Source organism: Rhinolophus sinicus, chromosome 6 (assembly GCF_057876585.1).
Source record: "Rhinolophus sinicus isolate RSI-liver-muscle chromosome 6, RSI-T2T, whole genome shotgun sequence".
Classification (NCBI taxonomy): Eukaryota; Metazoa; Chordata; class Mammalia; order Chiroptera; family Rhinolophidae; genus Rhinolophus; species Rhinolophus sinicus.
In genome coordinates this window covers 14,527,356-14,546,887 of record NC_142506.1, presented here as the reverse complement: position 1 = coordinate 14,546,887, position 19,532 = coordinate 14,527,356, and the positions used below count along the sequence as shown (strand labels likewise).

The window sequence follows — 19,532 nt, the reverse complement described above, 5'->3', positions numbered from 1 at the left end:
AGTCTTTTCATTGCTGTTGAAAATCTGCTGAAATACGTATTTGCTTCCTTCCTCTTCTGCTTCCCCATCTCCTGCCTCTCATTCTGAGAGATGAACTCCCGAGAAACAAAGATAGAGTTTTCTCTTTTCTCACCCAATAAGTATCTGGTAAAGTCCAGTTTGAATGTATTTTGGAACAAGACCTTCCCCTGAAGGTTTGATGGATTGTCTTCCTAATGTTTGCAGGATTTTTTTTTTTTTTCCTATTGCAAAGTAACTCTTTACATTCATCATGGCTGCAGAGAAAAGCTCTACATACTATTAGTGATCTATTACTATGTAATAAATTACCCTAAAACTTAGAGCACTTTAAAACAACAAAACATGTGATCATGGTTTTTATGGGTCAGGGGTTCAGGAGTGGTTTAGCTGGTCGCTTCTGGCTCAGGGTCTTTCATGAGGTTGCAATCAGGATGTCAGCCAGGGCGGGCTACGGTCATCTGAAGGCTTGACTGGACTTGGGAGATGTGCTTCCAAAGCGGCATACTCACAGTGCTACTGGCAGGAGTCTCAGGGCCTCCCTGACTATTCCTCTTACATCTAGCGTGATTAGGGTGGGTCTCTTCGTGGGATGCTTGAATGTTCTTGCAACATGGTGGCTGCCTTCCATGGTGGAGCTAGTGATCTAAGAGAGACAGGAGGGAGGCCCTCACACTGCCTTTTTTTGCCTGTTCCCAGAAGTCACAAGCTTTTACTTTTAGCATATTCTATTAGAAGGGAGTCCCGAAGCCCAGCCCACACTCAAGGAGAGGGGAATTAGGCTTTACATTTTGAAGAGAGGAGTAGCACAGAATTTTTGAATATGTATTTAATCACACTCCTTTAAATTATACCGAGGCCTCTGGCCCTGCAGTGTAAACAAGGTGATACTTTCATCCCTAAGAATGATTTCCAAGCAGTCTGACTTCTCAGACACTTGTGAAGGGTTGGCTCACTCAGTGTCTTCCTGTTTTCACCATTTAAATGGGTACTTTTCTCCTCCTCCTCCTTTAAATTATTAAAATGCCAGATGTAGCTTTTTAGAGGGAAATAAAAGATGTAGATTCAAGCACCTTGAAAGAGTAGCACCTACTGGAAAAATGTTTTTGTAGACTTTTTTTGTGTTCCTGCCTCTGGAATTAATTGTACTCAGAATAAAATGATTTTCCCAGCAAATACAAAGAACGACTTTTTAAAAAGCAATCGACAAATTTAAATCACCATCAAATTGTGTCCCTACCCTTTGTACTTAGTAGAATATGACTATTACAATAACAAAAGGTGGTAACTGGTGTTTTGTCTTTTTGTTGTTGTTGTTATGAAAGCTAATACAATTGTTTCTGTCGCTTAAACATTTGTGAAACCCTTAATTGGAGTGTCTGTGTAGTAGGTCTTAGCAGATTCTTTGCATTGGATTTCAGTTGTTGTTTGGGGGAAAGGGGATTGTGCTAGAAATACTTCTGAAGGTATATGCCATCTCAATAAGATATTTTTGTGTGGTCCTGATACGTATTTTCCAATCAGCATCATTTCAAGTATACAGTGGTACCTCGGTTTTCGAACATCTCCATTGACGAACATTTCTGTTTACGAACGCTGTAAATTTTATGTATCTATGGTATCATTAGATAGTAAAATTCATGCTAAATTTGCAGATTTAGGGGTTGATTTTAAAGGTCTGGATAGGATTAATCCATTTTGCATTACTTTCTATGGGGAAACCATCCCTCGGTTTTCGAATGTTTCAGAACTCGCACGGTCTTCCTGAACGGATCATGTTCGAAAACCGAGGTACCACTGTATACCCTTTGCTCTAGCCAAACTGAAGTGCTCAGTATTGTTGGTATTAGTCACCTTTTGCTGCACAACAAACCACACAAATCTTGGTAACATAAAACAATCAATATTATTTCTCACCATATGTCTGAGGGAGGATGGGGGCAGTTCTGCTCTGCTTGGGCCCTGACTGGAGAGGCAATATCTCCCTAGAGTACATGCTCCTTGTGGCAATCACAGAAACAAAATAGGGTAACCCGACCACCTAATCATATTTCAAGCCTCTGTGCATGTCATTGCCACTAATATCCCCTTGGTCAAAGCAAGTCACATGGCCAAGCCGAAATCCAAGAGGTAGGGAAATGCATGAACACATAGGCTGGTAAAGAATTCAGACTACTAATTCGGTTTACCACGTTCTTCATGCCTGCCTTTTCCTATCCTACCACACTCAATGCTGGTCCCTATTGTGCCCTCTTCTTATGCCCCTTCTTGGATATTCACATGCTCTTCCCACTCCCCAGAACCCTCTTTCTTCCTCTGGCTCATTCATACTCAGACTGTAGAAACTCATCTCCAGTATCACATCTGCCAGACCATTCCTCCCTCAGCATGGTTTATTTGTTTGGCCAGTGTATTTGTTGTTCCTATGCTGCTTGACTCCAGCGGAACTAGACTAATTAAGAGTTCCCTCATTTGTGCTCCTCTGTCCCAGGCATATGCATCCGGTGACAGCAGTTTCCCATTATATTGTCATTATTGATATACTTGTCTTTGCCCTGGACTGTGAATTCCTTGAATGGGGCTGTGCCTTTCATCTCTACACGGCTCCACAAGGAGCTGGAATGAATATGTGATAAATGAATAGATGGCTGATCCTACCTCATTAGTGTGGGAAACATATCATTTAGAACCCAGGTAGAATGTATTTTCTTGAATTGTCCTTTAACGATTTCATTTCTGTTAATCCTGTCTCACCAATAAGGCTACATGCTCCCCAAAGACCAAATTTAAGGTCTCTTTTCCTTTTATTCCTCACAATACCTGAAATACAATGGTTATTTCATGAACCATAAATTATTTATGCTGTTGATTACCACTAGCTTTCTGGCTGCCAGTCCTCATTCTCCCTAGAGCCATGATATAAGCAGAAGCCCGTGTGGTTATACTATGTCAGTCCTAAGACATCTGCTAATAGCCAATTACTGCCAGCTTGACAATGTCAGCAGTTTCTTCAAATCATCATTGTATAAATTTAGCTAGAAAAACAGGGTGAGATTTTTAAGTAAGAGCTTTTATTATACTGGGTAGGAAATGCATATAACATAGCAAATTCATTGACCTTTTCAGGGCCCAACTGTAAGTGTATCTAGTTTAGAAGTCTGTGGTCAGTATACACAACGGAATACTATTCTGCCATAAGAAAAGATGAACTAGTGCCATTTGTGACAACATGGTGGATCTTGAGATTATCATGCTGAGTGAAATAAGTCAGACAGAAAAAGTGGGGAACCATATGATTTCACTGATACATGGGATATAAAACTGAAAACAACAAAGGAACAAGACAAACAAATGACGAAACAAAAACTCATAGACACAGACAATAGTTTAGTGGTTACCAGAGGGTAAGGGGGGCGGGGGGTGGGAGATGAGGGTAAAGGGATCAAATATATTGTGATAGAAGGAGAACTGACTGGGTGGTGAACACACAATGTGAGGTATAGGTGATGTAATGCAGAATTGTACACCTGAAACCTATATAACTTTACTAACCATTGCCACCCCAGGAAACTTTAATTTTAAAAAAAAAGACCGAAGGACCTCCCGCCTATATAACCATGTATCTAACTGATACAAAAACCCAAAGTACAAAATATTCTGTTGTCTTGATCTCTAGCTGGTTAGTGAGTTCCTTTGCCCACCGGTTAGCCCAGCTTAATGATTTAACAAATGTTCCTCTGGCTTTTCCGTGGGACTAGCACGGTGTCTTTTGGTGGCATTAAGCTTCGCAAAATTCCAGTCTGCCTTAATTAATTTTGGTTGTACCCGGTACGGGCAGATCTATGTTTTGTGGGGCCAGAAGCTTAAACAATTAGGAGTTCTTTAAGAAAAAGGCGTCTGAAGTTACAAACAAAAACCTAAGTAGCGAGTATTGAAGAAGTACCATGTGAGGGGCCAGCCATATGCAAACTCCCTTGTCTGAGACATAAAGCTTGTCATGACCTGTCCTAGAGTGGCCTCTTAATCTACTGCTCCCCAGCACAGCTGCCAAAGCCATACCAAGCCACCTCTCGTTCCTCAGGCATACCCTGTCCTCGCTTACCTGCTGGCCTTTGTGCGTGCGTTTCCATCGGCTCCTTCATTACAGAGCTGATGCCTGCTCTTCAACACTTTACTTCAAGGGTCGGCGATATTGGCAAGCCTGTGATTCCCCACAGAGGCTTCAGTTCCGTGCACTCATATTTTGTTGTAGCTACTCCCACACCACATTATAGCTACTTATTTATTTGTCTGTTTTCCCTGCTATGCGGTCTGACAATTAAGTTCGTGCACTTGTTGGAAAGACCTGGTCCAGCACCTTGTACCTAGTGGCATTCAAACATATGTTGCATGAAACACAGATCCTACTTGCAATTTATCACCATCATTTCCCAGGCAACGGACAATATAATAACATAGCTGAAGCCTTGTCTCACCGTTTCTGTGACTTTTGGTAGAATTACAATGAATTCCAATGAGAGCATTAACCAGGCCTTGCTTAGAATGTTAGGGATCAAGAGGCGGGTGATTGTCCTCCATGGAGTAGATGAAACTCCAGCTTGGGGCGCTCCATGTGGCCGAGAGCATAGAAATGAGTACAATCTCTCTACTCAGAGGCCACCAGGCCAAAGGAAATGGGAAACTAATAACCAAGGGCCAGACCCTGGACATGGAGTCAGTCTGAGCAGGATGAATCTTCTTAAAATCCATCCCGAGTCTTGCTCAGAGCAGAGGTCAAGTGCACAAACCCAGGGAAGTAAGCTGAGGAAATGTGATAACCACATTTCAGAGTGTTGAATCAGAGAAAATGTGCAGACAGACTCAGCAGGAAGTTCAGGAAGCCACGACTACAGCAAACAAGACAAGACACGCAGCCTAGAGAGCCAGCTTGGGGTGGAGAAGCAGAAAATGCAGTGGTTAAGTGTACAGGCTTTGGCACCAAGTTGCGTACAGTGAAATCTTGGCTCTTACTAGCTAAGGACAAGTGACTTAACCTCTCTGCATTACAGCCCTCTTTTAGAGTTAATAATGGTGCCTGCTCTCTCAGTTCTTGCAAAGACTAATTGAGTTTATACATGTAAAGCATCTAGCATTCAAACCCTAGTGAGGTCATTTATAGGCATAGCTTGATACGCCAGCTACCTTGTTTGACAGTTATTTCTTGAGTGCCTATATGTGCCTGGCACTAGGAATACAATGCAGAGCTAAAACAAACAGGCCTCGGCCTTAGGAGACCAGAAAAGAAAATATTGGAGGGTCAGTATTTGGTAAGGGAGAATCAGGTAGACCTGAAATGGTTTTTAATGAGACTCTTAAGAAAGAATGAATATGTCAAACGTACCACTCTAGTGGGGGACATTGGTAATGGGGAAGGCTATGCAGGTGTAGGGGCACGGGGCATATGGGAACTCTCTGTGCTTTCCATTCAATAGTGCTGTGAATCTAAGACTGCTCTAAAAAGTAGAGTCTATTTAAAAAGTTTAAAAAAAAATACGACAGTAAGATCTAAGAGAGTAGATCTTAAAAGTTCTCATTCAGAAAGACCGAAAACAAAAAAAGTGGATGAATAATAGAAAAGACTTTTCTCTGATTATCCTAATTATTTTTGGTCACTCCTACTTTCATCTTAGCTAAATCTAAATCATGTTTTCGTAAATTAGATGTATATCATTTACATCCGCTATGTTCATTTTTTAAAGAACGGCAGAAAGTGAAACTTCATTGGAGCCAATGATACTCATTTCTCAGAGGCACTGGTAGTTGATATGACCACACAAGGAACTTGTTAGAAAAAGCAGTGTTCACATAAGCCAGGCATGTGAAAGGAAGAGCGAAGCTGCAGCCTAAGGGATTTTGTTTGTTGATTCTGCAAGGTCATGCTTGCTTTTAACAGTCAGCTGCAGGTTGGTATAAACATTCAGTCACTCAGTTCGTTTTCCAGTGTTTACTGGGCACCTATTACATGTGACACTGCTTGGCTCTGACAGTAGAGTAATAAATGGGGATAATCCCTCCAGTCAACAGGCTCATAGTTGCAGACTAAATGAATATAGGAACAAGCAATGCAATGGGGTAAGTGGCAAAGGAAGTCAGGTAATATGGAAGCAGAGAACTCATTCATTTATTCATTCATTCATTTGTTTGTTTGTATATTTATTTGTTAATTTGTAACAATAGTTATTCCTTAGTCACGTGCCATGTGGAAGGCACATATTAGAAGTATTTGGGATGTGACACCAGTATTTGGGATGTAGCCATGGATAAGACAGATCATCCTTGCCCTCTTGAATCTCTTGTGCTTCTTCTGCCTGTTGTGGTTATAGAGAAGCGTTGAGCTGGGTATTGAAGAATGAGGAGTGTTTTGGAGACAGCCAAGGTGAAAAGGTGTGTCAGAAGGGACTGTCCCGTACAACTGGGAATCCCAATGCCTTGTGGAAAACGTGCTGGCACTTAGCTCTGCTGACTCCATCTCCACATCAAGGGGCCCGATCTTGGGTCTTCACAGAGATTTGGGAGGGAAGCCCTTCTGTGGGGGATGACTGCATTTTGTCTGTAAAGAATGACTCTACCCAGACTCCATTGCCATCTGTCATCTCAAGGACAGTCACAGGCTATTTTAGGACATTTTGATTTCCCTCATATTAATCAAGGCCTACAAGGCTCGTCAAAATATATCCAGATTTATTTTTAGAGATCTGCAGTCTCTAAGCTTAGCCTTCGTTTCAATCCTCATCTTAGGTACTTAAATATTGATTTTTAACATTTTAGTTTTATTCCAAAAAAATGTATAACCAAGCGCAGTTGTCATGGACGTGAATATTCCTTCAGTCTCAGAACCAAAAGTGGACACATAGTTATATATTAGCCCACGTACAGTTGGCTCATAACCTCAAGGATAGTCAACTCTAAAATTCTATTTTAAGATATCATTGTGTCCTTAGAATTTTTTTTTTCTTTATTTTTTTTTAAAGCATTTTGAGGGGCTGGAATAGGTTGGTGAGGCTCTGCCTCTCTTCCCTTGACTTGTATTACAGACAATATCAAATTCCACTTGTTTTTTCTCTATATAACTGGAAAATTGAAACAACTGGACTTTCTATTAGCCAATCTTCCCCGCCTTTTGGTTTCTTTATGAAGGCGTAAAGGAAAAGCCAGGAAACTCTTGTCGGGGGTTGTTCCCAAGAATACGTTCCTGGATGTCCTGTTCAGGCTAATCTCCTGTGTCTTCTTGTGGAGAGTCACCAAGACGCCATGCTGTTAACATTGATCCTTGAGACCATAAGTTCCTGGGAGGCCCGAGTCCCACACAGTTAATCATGTGCAGCCTGGTGTTAGTCATCCGTGTATTTTATTATGTTCTAATTCTTTAAAAATTGGTGTTTCCCTGTGGGAAATGTGACTCCAGTTCTAACAGAAGAAGCAGTTTCTGCTAAATTCCCTGATGCATGTTAGGGCACAATCGTTCGCAAGCGAGAGAGCTTCTACCAGCTCAAACATAGTCACTCCAATTATTAACCAATTAGCTACACTAGTAACTAACTGGGTCATGCCCAGTAGGTGTACTCAGGCTGGTTTTCTGTCGGAATCAAGCATTAAAAATGTTGACTAGTCTAAGTCGTGTGCTTCTTCAACTCATGCAATGATTTTTTTTTTTTTTTTTTGCGTTGTTTTTTTTTTTTTTGGAGGAATCACTCTCTCTTACCATTTCCTAAGAGAAGAATCAAGCCAGAAGCAGGAGAGCATAGGCTCGGTGGGTGGTGCCCTGCCCTCTCCTTGTTGTGCTGACCTTGTCTGACCTCAGAAAATACCACTAAGGCCACATGCAACAGGCATGGGTACTGGGGAAGCATAGCAGTGGATGGAGTAGCCCTGAGGACCACTAACGAGGAAGAAGGGCTTTTTACAAGATGCCAGGTCTGCCCTGACCCCACGAGGTGGTCACAAGAAACACGCAGACACCAAAGCTTCTAATCAAGGGACAATCCTGTGCAGTGATTATGGTTGCATGAGTCGTATAGAAAAAAACTATTAGTTGGTCATCAGTCATTTTTTTTTTTTTAACCAACTATATCCAGAGCAAATACTACACGAACACCTTTCTTTCTGGAAGTTATAAACCATGATATTAAAAGTGATTATTTTTCAAGGGCTGGAGTTCTTGCGTGTTGGATCTCCTAATTTGTCGGAATATGTATTGCATTTAATCAGAGGCACAAAAAAAAAGACTCATTTGTCATCTTAAATACTGTAAGACACTTGCATGCCTGCTCCCCATCAAATTGGTTATTTCATTTATTTATGTTCCTTTTCTAGGCTTTGCCAATTCGCACATAATTTCTCTATTTAGTGTAATTGCGTAGAGATGCAGTTCCACATTCTACTATTTCAAAGCATTGTTGCACATGAAAAACAGACACCAGAGATCTTCTGGGATGTGAGTCAGGGTAACCCTGACCCCATTCTGATGCAGCTCTCTCTTGGACTGGTTGGACCTCAGTGCAACGCGCTGTCACCTGTCCAGCGATCTTGTGATCGAACCTCCTTGGACACCAAGGTGTCCGAGCATATGCTTCTTTGGTTTTTGCCTATGAAAATGTATAGTTTGTTAATAGCACCATAAATTATTTGGAATAAGAAGTCAGCTCTGTGGAAAAGACACATGAATAGGTTTAGATTTTTTTATGGGGCTGAATCAGCCAAATCAAACACAGGCCTTCCTGAGGCTTCCAAGTTTTTAATGGAAACTCACGCTCTTTAGAACTCTGCTGCCTAATTATAATTCATGCCTTTTGCAGATACATTACAGGGTGGACCAAAAGGAAAATGTTAGACATGTTCACTTATGACTTCTATTGTGTTACTTGTGGCGTGCCAGCTGCATATGTTGATGGCCGCGTGCGTGCAAAGACACTGGCCAGCTCCTGGCAGGCTGAACCACTTTAGTAGGAAGGAGGAAGATAACTTTGCAGTATTGCAAATACAGATGCCATGCTCAGAAACAGAGCCGGTTTTCTATGTGTGGCTGTGCGTAAGTCACCAGTGTCAGAATTTAATTTAAAAGTCCCATGGTAACCATAACCCAGACGAACCCCATCATGGTTTCGTTAGAGAGGTCCTTTGGAAACCCAGAAAAAAATGGACTGTCCAGATTTTATTTTAAGGAGACTTTTTCTTTTCTATCTTTTTATTTTTTATATATATAAACAGGTCTAACTGGTGTCAAGGGAGAAAAAGGAAACCCAGGCATTGGAAGCCAAGGTCCAAGAGGTCCCCCTGGGCCAGCAGGTAAATCTCCCTACCTGACAGGAAATTGCAAATGAAAATTCTTAATCTTCATATTCACTGGATATCACAGGTGAGGAAAATGGCCATATTATGTCCTTGTATCTAACTAGAATGGCTGTTTTTCTCATTCCTTTTGTTAGGAGGCCAGTTTGTTAATCCTCCTAATACAAGCCCACAAAGTTACAGCATGTTCTGGATCTCACTGGTTGCATGCGTTAGGATAGGCTAGGATATGTGGTAGTAACAAATGCTTAGTGGATTGACACCATAAAGGTTTATATCACACTCTTACAAAGTTTGATGTGAGGTGGTTTCCCTCCATTTTGGAGAAAAAGGCCTCCAGGAAACAGATAAAGGAGGCATGTCAGCTATCAGCTTCCTCAATGCAGAATGGCAGAAGTCACTTGCTGTATTTCACTGGCTGGAACTAGTCACACAGCTGCAACTGACCTGCAAGGGAAGCTCAAAATCTCGAGGAACACATGGATATTTGATGAGCGCTGATAGTTTCTGCCACCCTGGTAGTTACTGAATGAGTTTTGGGTAAAGTTTTGTGTTTTGTCTACATTACTAGGTGCTTGCTTTTAAAATGGTCTCCAGATGCTCACACTCGTTACAATTGTAAGAATAGCCTTCAGATGACCATACTTGTTAAAATTATAAATTGGAATCCTGTTGGATATTTACAATCCCAATCTTGGCCACATCAAATCAAATGCTTTACAGATTTTTCCTTCCAACCTAATAATGATTTTGGAAAGTACTTTTTCTAGGACAGATTCCTAATGCAATGCACTCCTTTTGAGTGTAAATATTCTTGTTATTCGAGATTATGTGAGAAACTGATCTAGCATCATGCATTGCACAGTATGCGTGATTGGTGAATGCTGATTGAATGAAACTGAAGGTATCTGAGAGCCATAACACTTTTCAAATAAAAGGTAATAGTTGTTCCTAAGTTTCATTTTGGTGCTAGGTGAAGAATATCTTTTTTTTTTAATTAGTTTCAGGTGCACAAAACAAAGTAATAGTTAGACATTTATCATTTGTATCCCTCATGCTGTGTCAACCCCCCTCCCCCATCCACTATCCCTCTGACATCGCACAGAACTATTACATTTCCACTGTCTCTATTCCTAATGCTGTACTCCACTTCTTGTGAGTATATACGTGTATATGTATATCTGTGTGTGTGTGTGTGTGTATATATATATATATATATAAAATTGTAGTTGACATTCATTATTGTTCAACTCAGCTTCAGGTGTACAGTGCAGTGATCAGGCATCTACATCATCCCTGAGGTGGTCTCCCTAATGAGACAAGTGTCCATCGGATGCCCTACAAAATCTTTACAACATTATTGATTACATTCAAGCAGTCAGTAACTATAAGATTGCCACGGGGTTACAAAAGAATATCTTTTAAGGACCGTTGGAATCCAGGCCTAAAAACGAACATAACCCACCACCACCAAAAACAAAACAAAACAAAACCTTGCCTGATAAACTGCTTCAATTCACAAAAATTTTACTCCCTCTCCTATTTTCACTTAATCTAAATTTTCAGCTGTTATAAGCTAGCCTAAAGAAATTTTGGATTAGTATATTGGGTTCAGTTTCAGACTTTTCCTTTTTCTCCTGTAGGATAATTTCTTTCAGACCCAGACTAATTCATTTCAATTATCTGCCATAAACCAGTATAGATGATGAGGTTGAGACTGAGTGTCTGTATGTGTGTGTTTGTGTGTGCACGCATGTGTGTGTGTGTGTGTACACACGTGCGTGTGTGTGTGCACGCGTGTGTGTGTGTTTGTGTGTGTGTGCGCCCATACACTGAATTCATAAGGAATGACACCGGGAAACAGAAGCTCCATAAAGAAAACATGGTTGAGAGTGGAATCCTCCTTTCCCGTTAATATCCCAGAGGTGATAGGAAAGAATACATTTTGCTTCCCAGATTTCCTGAGCTGATTAAAAGCACCGCCCTCCAGGAGAATGTGTGACTAAAGTAGGATCCTCTCCCAGGGAATCCAGTTTAGGAAGAAGAACTCAATGAGTAGAAAGAGGCAGGTTATCCTAACTGTCAAGAAGTGTAAGGTTGCCTCTTGTAAGAGTTTGCTTCTTGTAAGAGTTTACTTCTTGGTCTCAAAACTCACCCTGTGGTAGTAAAGAGACCAACTATTTTCATTTGTGGGTGCTTTTTAGGACCTGCAGGGGAGAGTCGGCCTGGAAGCCCAGGGCCCCCTGGCTCTCCTGGACCGAGGGGTGCACCCGGTCACCTGGGGGTGCCTGGACCACAAGGTCCTTCCGGCCAGCCTGGATACTGCGACCCCTCTTCATGTTCTGCCTACGGGGTGGGAGGTAAGTGCCAGCCTCTTGAGCAGTGTTTTACTATGGCTAATACCATAATGGTGAAAGGGTGCTATGCAAAGTACACCGATGATGGCAGGGAAGCAGAACCTGAACTTCTTACTGCCTTCAATTATCCCGTGGCATCTTCTATAAAGTGCAAATGACTGTAGAGGTTATCTCTTTAAAAAGCGTAAGAGGGAATTCAAAATAACAGCACCTCTAAGCCTTCCTTGTTTCCAAATGGCAATTTGCACACACTTGGCCTCTGACCTGTTTGGTCACTGGGGGACGTATTCAAACATTCTTCTGGGCCCCTCATTCTATGTCACTGCTGTGGTGTGGCCATGATGTCCTGTCAAATTTTACTCTTGTTTTGAGGAAACCTCCCACTTAGAACTTCCCCAAAACTGGGATCCCCTAGATTCTTTGGGGTGACATCCTGCCCACCACATACATAGGTGACCGAAAATCATTTTAAAGAGCAACGAAAGTGGCCCTGATATCCTTGCCTCATTACTAACTACTGGACTGAGACTCTAAAGAGATTATGCTTCCTAGAAACATCTATAGTCTGCATATGCTGGTGGGTTGTGTGAGATGGGACATTTTCTGACATCGTCGCCCTTGGAAGCATCAAGGAAAGGTTCAGAGGCTGCTTTGGGGCAATGAGCTTATTAGTCGATGAAGTTAAATTTAACCTTATTTGCCAGAGGAACTGGTCAGAGTTTTGCTGATGTGTTTTTCTCTGTTCATCTCTTCCCTCCCTGTTCTCTCAAATCTCGCTGTCCTTTATTAAGACCTGATCCCTTACAATGATTACCAGCACTGAAGTGCAACGCCTCTACTCTGGGAAACTGGCTATGGATACAAGACCTGTCCTGTTGACCACCACCACCCAGCCCCTGCCCCTAGCAATGGGCACTCTGCTTCCCTGCCTCACCTCCTCCCCTACCTGCCCACTGTTACATCTCTTGCCCTCCCTGCTCCCTACACACACACAGTGATATGCCAGAAGTTAACCAAATCACATGTCAACCACAATAGAAACGGACTGCTCTATATCCGCTTGCATATAGGTACACAAATGTGTACCAAGAATTGATCCCAAGCTCCCCTCTGTGAAGGTTCAGTAATAAAGTTACTTATCTGTGCCTTCTTTTCTATCCTGTCCCCACACAAGATTGATGGACGTCTTTCTCCCTGTCTGCCCTACTCTCCATGATTCCTCTCATCACCTCCCCTCCCTACAGCCCCCTGGTGATGGATTTCTAACACGAGATCGGTTTTTAAAATTTATTTTTCATAATTCTGCGGAGTTTTCAGGGTTTCTTTTGTAAATAAAACATACAATATTTAATCAGCTGGCTGTGATTCTAGTTTTCTAACAATTTCTGCAATGTATCTGTCCTTTCCTTCTTTTACTAACCATCTGAAACCTCATGCGGAAGGAGCAAGCAGCGTGGTGGGTAAAGGTAGCTACTGCTTTCTACCCAAGCAGGAGATCTCTGTAGTTTAATGACCAACTCTATGTCTCTGTGGACCTATATGAGGGGAGAATATCAATTTATGGTTTCTGGGTCCTATCAAGTCCCCACCCCCACTCTTCCTCTCTAGCTCCCCATCCTGACCAGCCGGAATTCACTCCTGTCCAAGATGAGCTGGAAGCCATGGAACTGTGGGGCTCTGGGATCTGATAGCCTCATGAAAAATTCGAAAACCAACTGCAAGACCTCTTAAGGGACTTCATTCAAGAAGAATGGCATTATGTGGTTTGTATATGACCTTTGGGGGGCTTGTTTCATCCGCCTAAATCGCTTCCTTGGATATGGTTATTGACAAAATTTATGTTTTCCAAAAATCCCCTTAATCTGTGGCACCATAGGATTGATTTTTCTCTGTTGTTTTAATGATATGCCAGAATAGTTGTTTTTCCAGAGAATAATGCTCAGAGAAATTTGGCAATGAACAAACAAACAAAATACACATATACACACACACATAAATATTGAACTATGGAATCTTTTCTGTGTTAGATTATCTCAAGTCCCAAAATGCGACAAGGCAGATATGATTGTATTTGAGGGAAATAGGTTCCTCACAGAACAGGAATTTAAAGAGATGCAAAGATTATGAATCCCCCTCGCCCCAATAGCCTTGGTAAAAAGAAAAAGGGATTATTATTGGAGAACCTACCCCTTGCTTAATTGACCTGTCTAACTCTGATCACTTGGTAACTGGTTTCGCTGCTATCCAAGGTTATGTGTTAGAATATAACCTTTCTGAATTTGGTGATTTAAACAATAGATTTAGTTTTGCAGTGGTTTTTGACATGTAAAATAATGACTTTCCACTGGTTCTGATGCAAAGAGATCAAATTTTGATGAACAGTTTATCCAGCAGTATTCCAAGGCTTGCCCTCCTTATTTACACGGATTATTTTGTACATGCAGATAAGTTTTTGCAAACCTATTTTTATTCCTTTTTTTTTTTGTAAGCAAATAAAAATTTAAAACGTGTGTGGATTCTTTTTACTGCATTTCTAAATGTTACCTTAAACTTTTGTGGTCTTAACTGAGTCTTAACCAGAAAAACAACAGGTGCCTTCCTTCAAACAGGCATTCTGTCATTCATTCATTCACTCTGAGTGTAGTATGAAGCTTAACAGAAGAGGCAGTTGCCTTGAACATTCTCATTCATTTATAACCCCCAAGACAGCAGTGGCAATGAAAATACAAGACATCTGATGCTAAATGATGTTTAGCAGTGGTTGCCTGAAGAGCCTATCTTTCTTCTGGTATTAAGAAAACCTTGAAAATTCTCTCTATAAGACTAAGAAAAAAATGAGGTTGAACCCAGTAGACTCTCACTCTAAAACAATAATTTATTTTTTTCTCACAAAGGAAAAAAAATCTAGATATTTGAGAAAGATTGGGTTCTATTATTTATTGTTGAAAATAGAAATGAAAGAGAACTATAAACTTAACGTACGCTTTGTTTTCCTGTTGCATCTCCCTAGTAACAATGTATTTTAAAAAGTAGAGATGGGGTCATTTATAACCAGAAGTTGGATTCTTCCTAGATCAGGAAGTTCTTCTGAACTTCTTTGGTTCCCCTCACCATGCAGATCTGGTTTATAACCTTTCCAGCAAAAGGATTCAAAGAGTAGGTTGTACTTGTGTACCTTTGGGGATCCAGGAAAAGATGTTTTTGGGCTCCTTTGCAGGAATGAAAGAAGACAGTGAGAGATAACCAACAGCTGTTCCCTTTAAGTTATGTAAGATGATTCCACACGTAGGAAGCAGGACTGATGAGGAGGAAAGCTTGCACACGGTTGATTAGCAGAATCACGTGACATAACCCCTCCTTAAATGGCTGGGGTATGTCCTTAGTCACTTCATATCTTTGTATCTTAGATTTCTTAGTCTTTTAACAAGTGAATAGAGTGTTTGGCCCTTGGAAATGCATAGTCTAATACCCTGTCACTCAAAAGACTCTCAAAGTTTGTTATAAATGGTGAGAGGTATAAACCATTAGAGGTTCTAATCCATTCATACTTTTCTTGCGTTGTGCAAATACACTTGGCTTTGATTTTACTTGGTGATCTACATTTGTTTATTTAAGCTATGGGAAAGTTTCATTAGTATGGAATGTGTCATCACTTGGACCCAATATGTCAGATTTTTATTGAGTGAAATGTTCAAAATAAAAGGTAACTCAGATTCAGGACTTTTATGTTTACAGTACATTACCTCATAATAACAGCTGGTCTTGAATTGCATTTTTATTGACTTATCTATTTTGACAGGAATATACTTGTGTCTTAATTTACAGATTATACCATTTCTGAAAATAACAAAGCATCATTTCATTGAAAAAAGCATTACTCTTCTGAACTTTCATCACTTTTGTTAGAAACCCTCAGTTTCTTTTTGTAATAATCATTTAGAGTAGTATTTTATATTCAGAAGGGCTTCAATTTAATTCCAGGACAACTCTCCCTCCCTCTTTCTTTTCTACTTCTTTTGCCCCACCCCATTCTTCCACAACTAATTTTTCAGGAACTGCTCTAGTTCTGAGGAGAAAACCATGAACAAGAGAGATGTGGTCTGACCCTCTTGAGCTTCCTCTCTAGTGCTGGAGAAAGAGAACAAGTGAGCAAACAAGCAAAATTAATTTCAAATTACGATGAAGAGTATGAAAAACACAGGGAAAGTGCTGAGACAGCACTATGAAGAGGGCTTAAAGGAGCATCTGCGTCAGTTGGGTGGACAGAGAAGGCTTCTCTGAGGGCCTGACATTTAAGTTGAGACACGAAGATGAAAAAAGGTATGGGAGGAAAATTCCAAGTTCAAAGGCCCTTTGTCAGGAACTGCTTGTCATGTTCAAGGAACTAAAAGAAAGCCAGTATGGCAGGAGAATGAATGGAACAGTGACCAAGATAGGGCTAGAGAGCCAAGGAAGCAGGACTGTGTGCACCAAGGTAGTGATTGAGATTTTCAATTCCATGAGAAGTTATTGATGGATTTTCAGCAGAAGAGTGACAGGATCTAGTGATTTAAGTTAGGGAAGGGAAAAGGTGCTTTTCCAATGAGCCATGTTGCTGAATTCTTTCCTGAAGTTGTCACTGAGCAGTTACTATAGACCAGACCTATTTCAAGGGCTTTATAGTTGAAATAGTTAGGTTGGGTTAGGCTATGCTGCGGTAACAACAATCCCTAACATATCAAGTGCTTAGCACAATATACCTCTATTTCTTGCTCACACAGGAGAGCAGGACAGCTGCCCTCCATATAGTGGCTCGTTGTTCCACACTCCTGTCTTGGGCACTTCCACAGCAACATGTAAACAGAAGAGAAAACATGGAGCATCATCACCAACTTCCTTCAGAAGTGGCACACACTACTTCCACTCACATTTCATTGGTCTAAGTAAATTACATGAACAAATTTAACTTCCTGGGGTGGAGAAGAAGTACATTTGTTCCACGGAAGCCAAAGAAAACCAGAAATATTGGTGAGAAGCAATAAAAGCCACCACTAATGTTTCAACTCATTTGATTGTCAACCCAAGAGCTAGGTAGTTCACTATTGTCCTAAGTGTTCCAAAAGACACAGAAGAACAGAAAAGTTATTTGCCCAAGAACACACAGCTAGAATTAAAGCTAGTCATTTTGGCTCAAGGTATCTACTCTTAACTTCTACTACTCTGCCCTACATATTAGTGATTCTTAAATGTAAATGAAAAAAAGGGGTGAAGATGGGGATCATTAAAGTACAGATTCCTGGTCTCAGAGGAACCCCGAAAGATGCTGTTTCAGTCATCAGTGTTGGGAACTCTTTTTTTTAACCAAGCACCTCAGGTAACCAGTAGACTACAGTTTGAGAAACACAATTTTGAGATTATTCCAGTTGCACAGTGGAGAACTATGTTGGAGGGGATCATAGTGGGTGAGAAAACATTACCATGGTCTAATGCAAGATGGCGGAGGACTGACTAAGCTAGTGGGTTTGACAGGACTTGTTAATTAACTAGAGGTGGAGACTAACAACTAGGTGAATGGAAATATATATATCCTCTGGGAATTACAGATTTAGGGCAGAGAGGTCAGAGTTCAGTTGAAGAGATAACTGAGTGTGAAGGGGTAAATTGGCAAGTTGCATCCTGGGAGAGCTATCAGGGCTAAAGATCGAAGTTTAAGAGTCATGTGCAGGTAGGTAGTATAATATTTAGGCCACAGGAATGTGAGATGACCTGGAGAGCTTCCTGCCTTCTACAATCCCTCTTCCATTTTTGTTTCCACAAATTCTCCCAAACTACTTTTTCCTATTTTATTTTGAAATGTGTCCCTCAGCCAGATATTCTCCAAACAACAGCCTCAGTGAACTTGTTGCAAAACCCTTGTTACATGCTCTCTCTTGTTTCTCTGTCATTGACATTCTTTTTTGGTTTTCTACTTGGAAAGCCCTACTTTTCTGCCCCACCCCAGTTTAAATGACCTACTTACAGTCATATTGCATCTTCAAAACTCAGCTAGGCTTCTCTTCTGGTGGGAAGACTTCCCGGAACTCCACCACAGCCACCTGGAGAGCCTTGGCAATCATGACACCACAGTCCACTCTTGTTCTTTAACCTCTGTGCTCCCATATTGTGTGCATTCTTTAAGAAGTCTTAGACTGCCCACAGCGTACTTAGCACTTGACAGCTGCTCAATAAATGTTTGTAGAATCATTGCATCCTAGCACAGTTTCATTTATAATCTAAGTCAAATCATATACTCTGTCTACTGTGGGAAGAGTTTTCTCTAGATTTAAGCCAGAACATTTTGGAGGCAAGAATAATGCCTAGAGGGCCGGCCCGGTGGCTCAGGCGGGTGGAACTCCATGCTCCTAACTCCGAAGGCTGCCAGTTCGATTCCCACATGGGCCAGTGGGCTCTCAACAACAAGGTTGCCGGTTCAAGTCCTCGAGTCCCGCAAGGGATGGTGGGCTGTGCCCCCTGCAACTAAGATTGAACACAGCACCTTGAGCTGAGCTGCCACTGAGCTCCTGGATGGCTCAGTTTTTGGAGCACGGGCTCTCAACCACAAGGTTGCCAGTTCAATTCCTTGAGTCCCTCAAGCGATGGTGGGCTGCGCCCCCTGCAACTAGAAATGGCAACTGGACCTGGAGCTAAGCTGCGCCCTCCACAACTAAGACTGAAAGGACAACAAATTGAAGCTGAATGGCACCCTCCACAACTAAGATTGAAAGGACAACAACTTGACTTGGAAAAAAGGCCTGGAAGTACATGCTGTTCCCCAATAAAGTCCTGTTCCCCTTCCCCCAATAAAATCTTAAAAAAAAAAAAAAGAATAATGTCTAGAAACAAATGATCAGCTTTTATAGAAGCTTGCAAATTCAGATTGATTAGGTATTTCAGAATATGAGGAAGAGGTATTTAAATTTTATCTTCCTATAAATGTATTCATTCATGTGTTCATGTATTTGTCCATCTTCTCTGGGCATGCATCCATCCCTCTAGCGGACTTTTGATTAGCATCCGCCATGAGTTCAGCCATGTATTGGGGTGCCGGAGAAGAAAAGATGAACACAATGGCAGAAGAGCTTCCTAACTGCCAGCTCTAAGTTGAAGCAGGTAAGGTCATTGGGACCAGAAGGTGGAAGATCTATCCCAAGCTACAGTGTTCAGATGTCTGCCTGAAGGCAACAGGAAGTCAGTGGGTATCTTTAAGCAGATGAGTTGCCTGATGGGGCTAATTATTTGGAGGCACAATTTTGATAAGCGTGTACAAGGTAGACTGGTGTGGGGAAAGACCAAGGAGGGAAAAGACGTTTAATGAAGACCCGCCTTGTCCTGGCTTCTGTTCTGGATACTTTACATTACGTTGCTTTTCACAAGTTAAGTATTCCCTTTCTACAAATGATCAGACATGTAAGGTAAGCAACATGTCCAAGGTTACACACATATGCAAAAGAGTTAAGGGATTCTAACGCTGACTGGTTTGCTCCTGTAGCTCATGACCACTTCTCTGCATGTACCATGCTGCCAGTTAGAGTAGTTCTGATGAGGGCCTGGACCACAGCTGTGCCGTGAGGAATAAGGAGGAGCCAGATTTGAGGGCTGATGGCACGGGGAGGGGGAAGTGGTGACAGGCCGAAGGTAAGAAGGGCTTCAGGATTTCAAGTTTGGGAGATTGAGTGAAAGGTAATTTCACTAAGTGAGACAGAAACTTGAGGAAGAAGACAGAATGATTTTAGAATGGCATGTTGGTGTTGAGGGTTTTTTTGTTGTTGTTTTTTTTCCTGTTTTTTCCAGAGTAAGTGCCCGATTAGTGGC

General features: G+C 41.4%; 1 protein-coding gene across 4 annotated transcripts in view; it reads left to right on the top strand.

The window, feature by feature from the left end:
• The window catches only part of COL14A1 (collagen type XIV alpha 1 chain), a 199,465-nt gene extending 185,253 nt beyond the window's left edge, over positions 1-14,212 (top strand). For 2 of the 4 annotated variants that reach the window (XM_019716514.3, XM_019716662.3), the window contains exons 46-48: positions 9,265-9,342; positions 11,550-11,705; positions 13,311-14,212. In XM_019716514.3, coding sequence (XP_019572073.3) covers positions 9,265-9,342; positions 11,550-11,705; positions 13,311-13,390 — 314 coding nt within the window. In that variant the 3' untranslated portion in view covers positions 13,391-14,212. Of the gene's footprint in view, positions 1-9,264; positions 9,343-11,549; positions 11,706-12,493; positions 13,054-13,310 lie in introns of those variants that run through there. The other 2 variants (XM_074317020.2, XM_019716740.3) reach the window with 2 other exon arrangements.
• Positions 14,213-19,532: the final 5,320 nt, after the last annotated feature.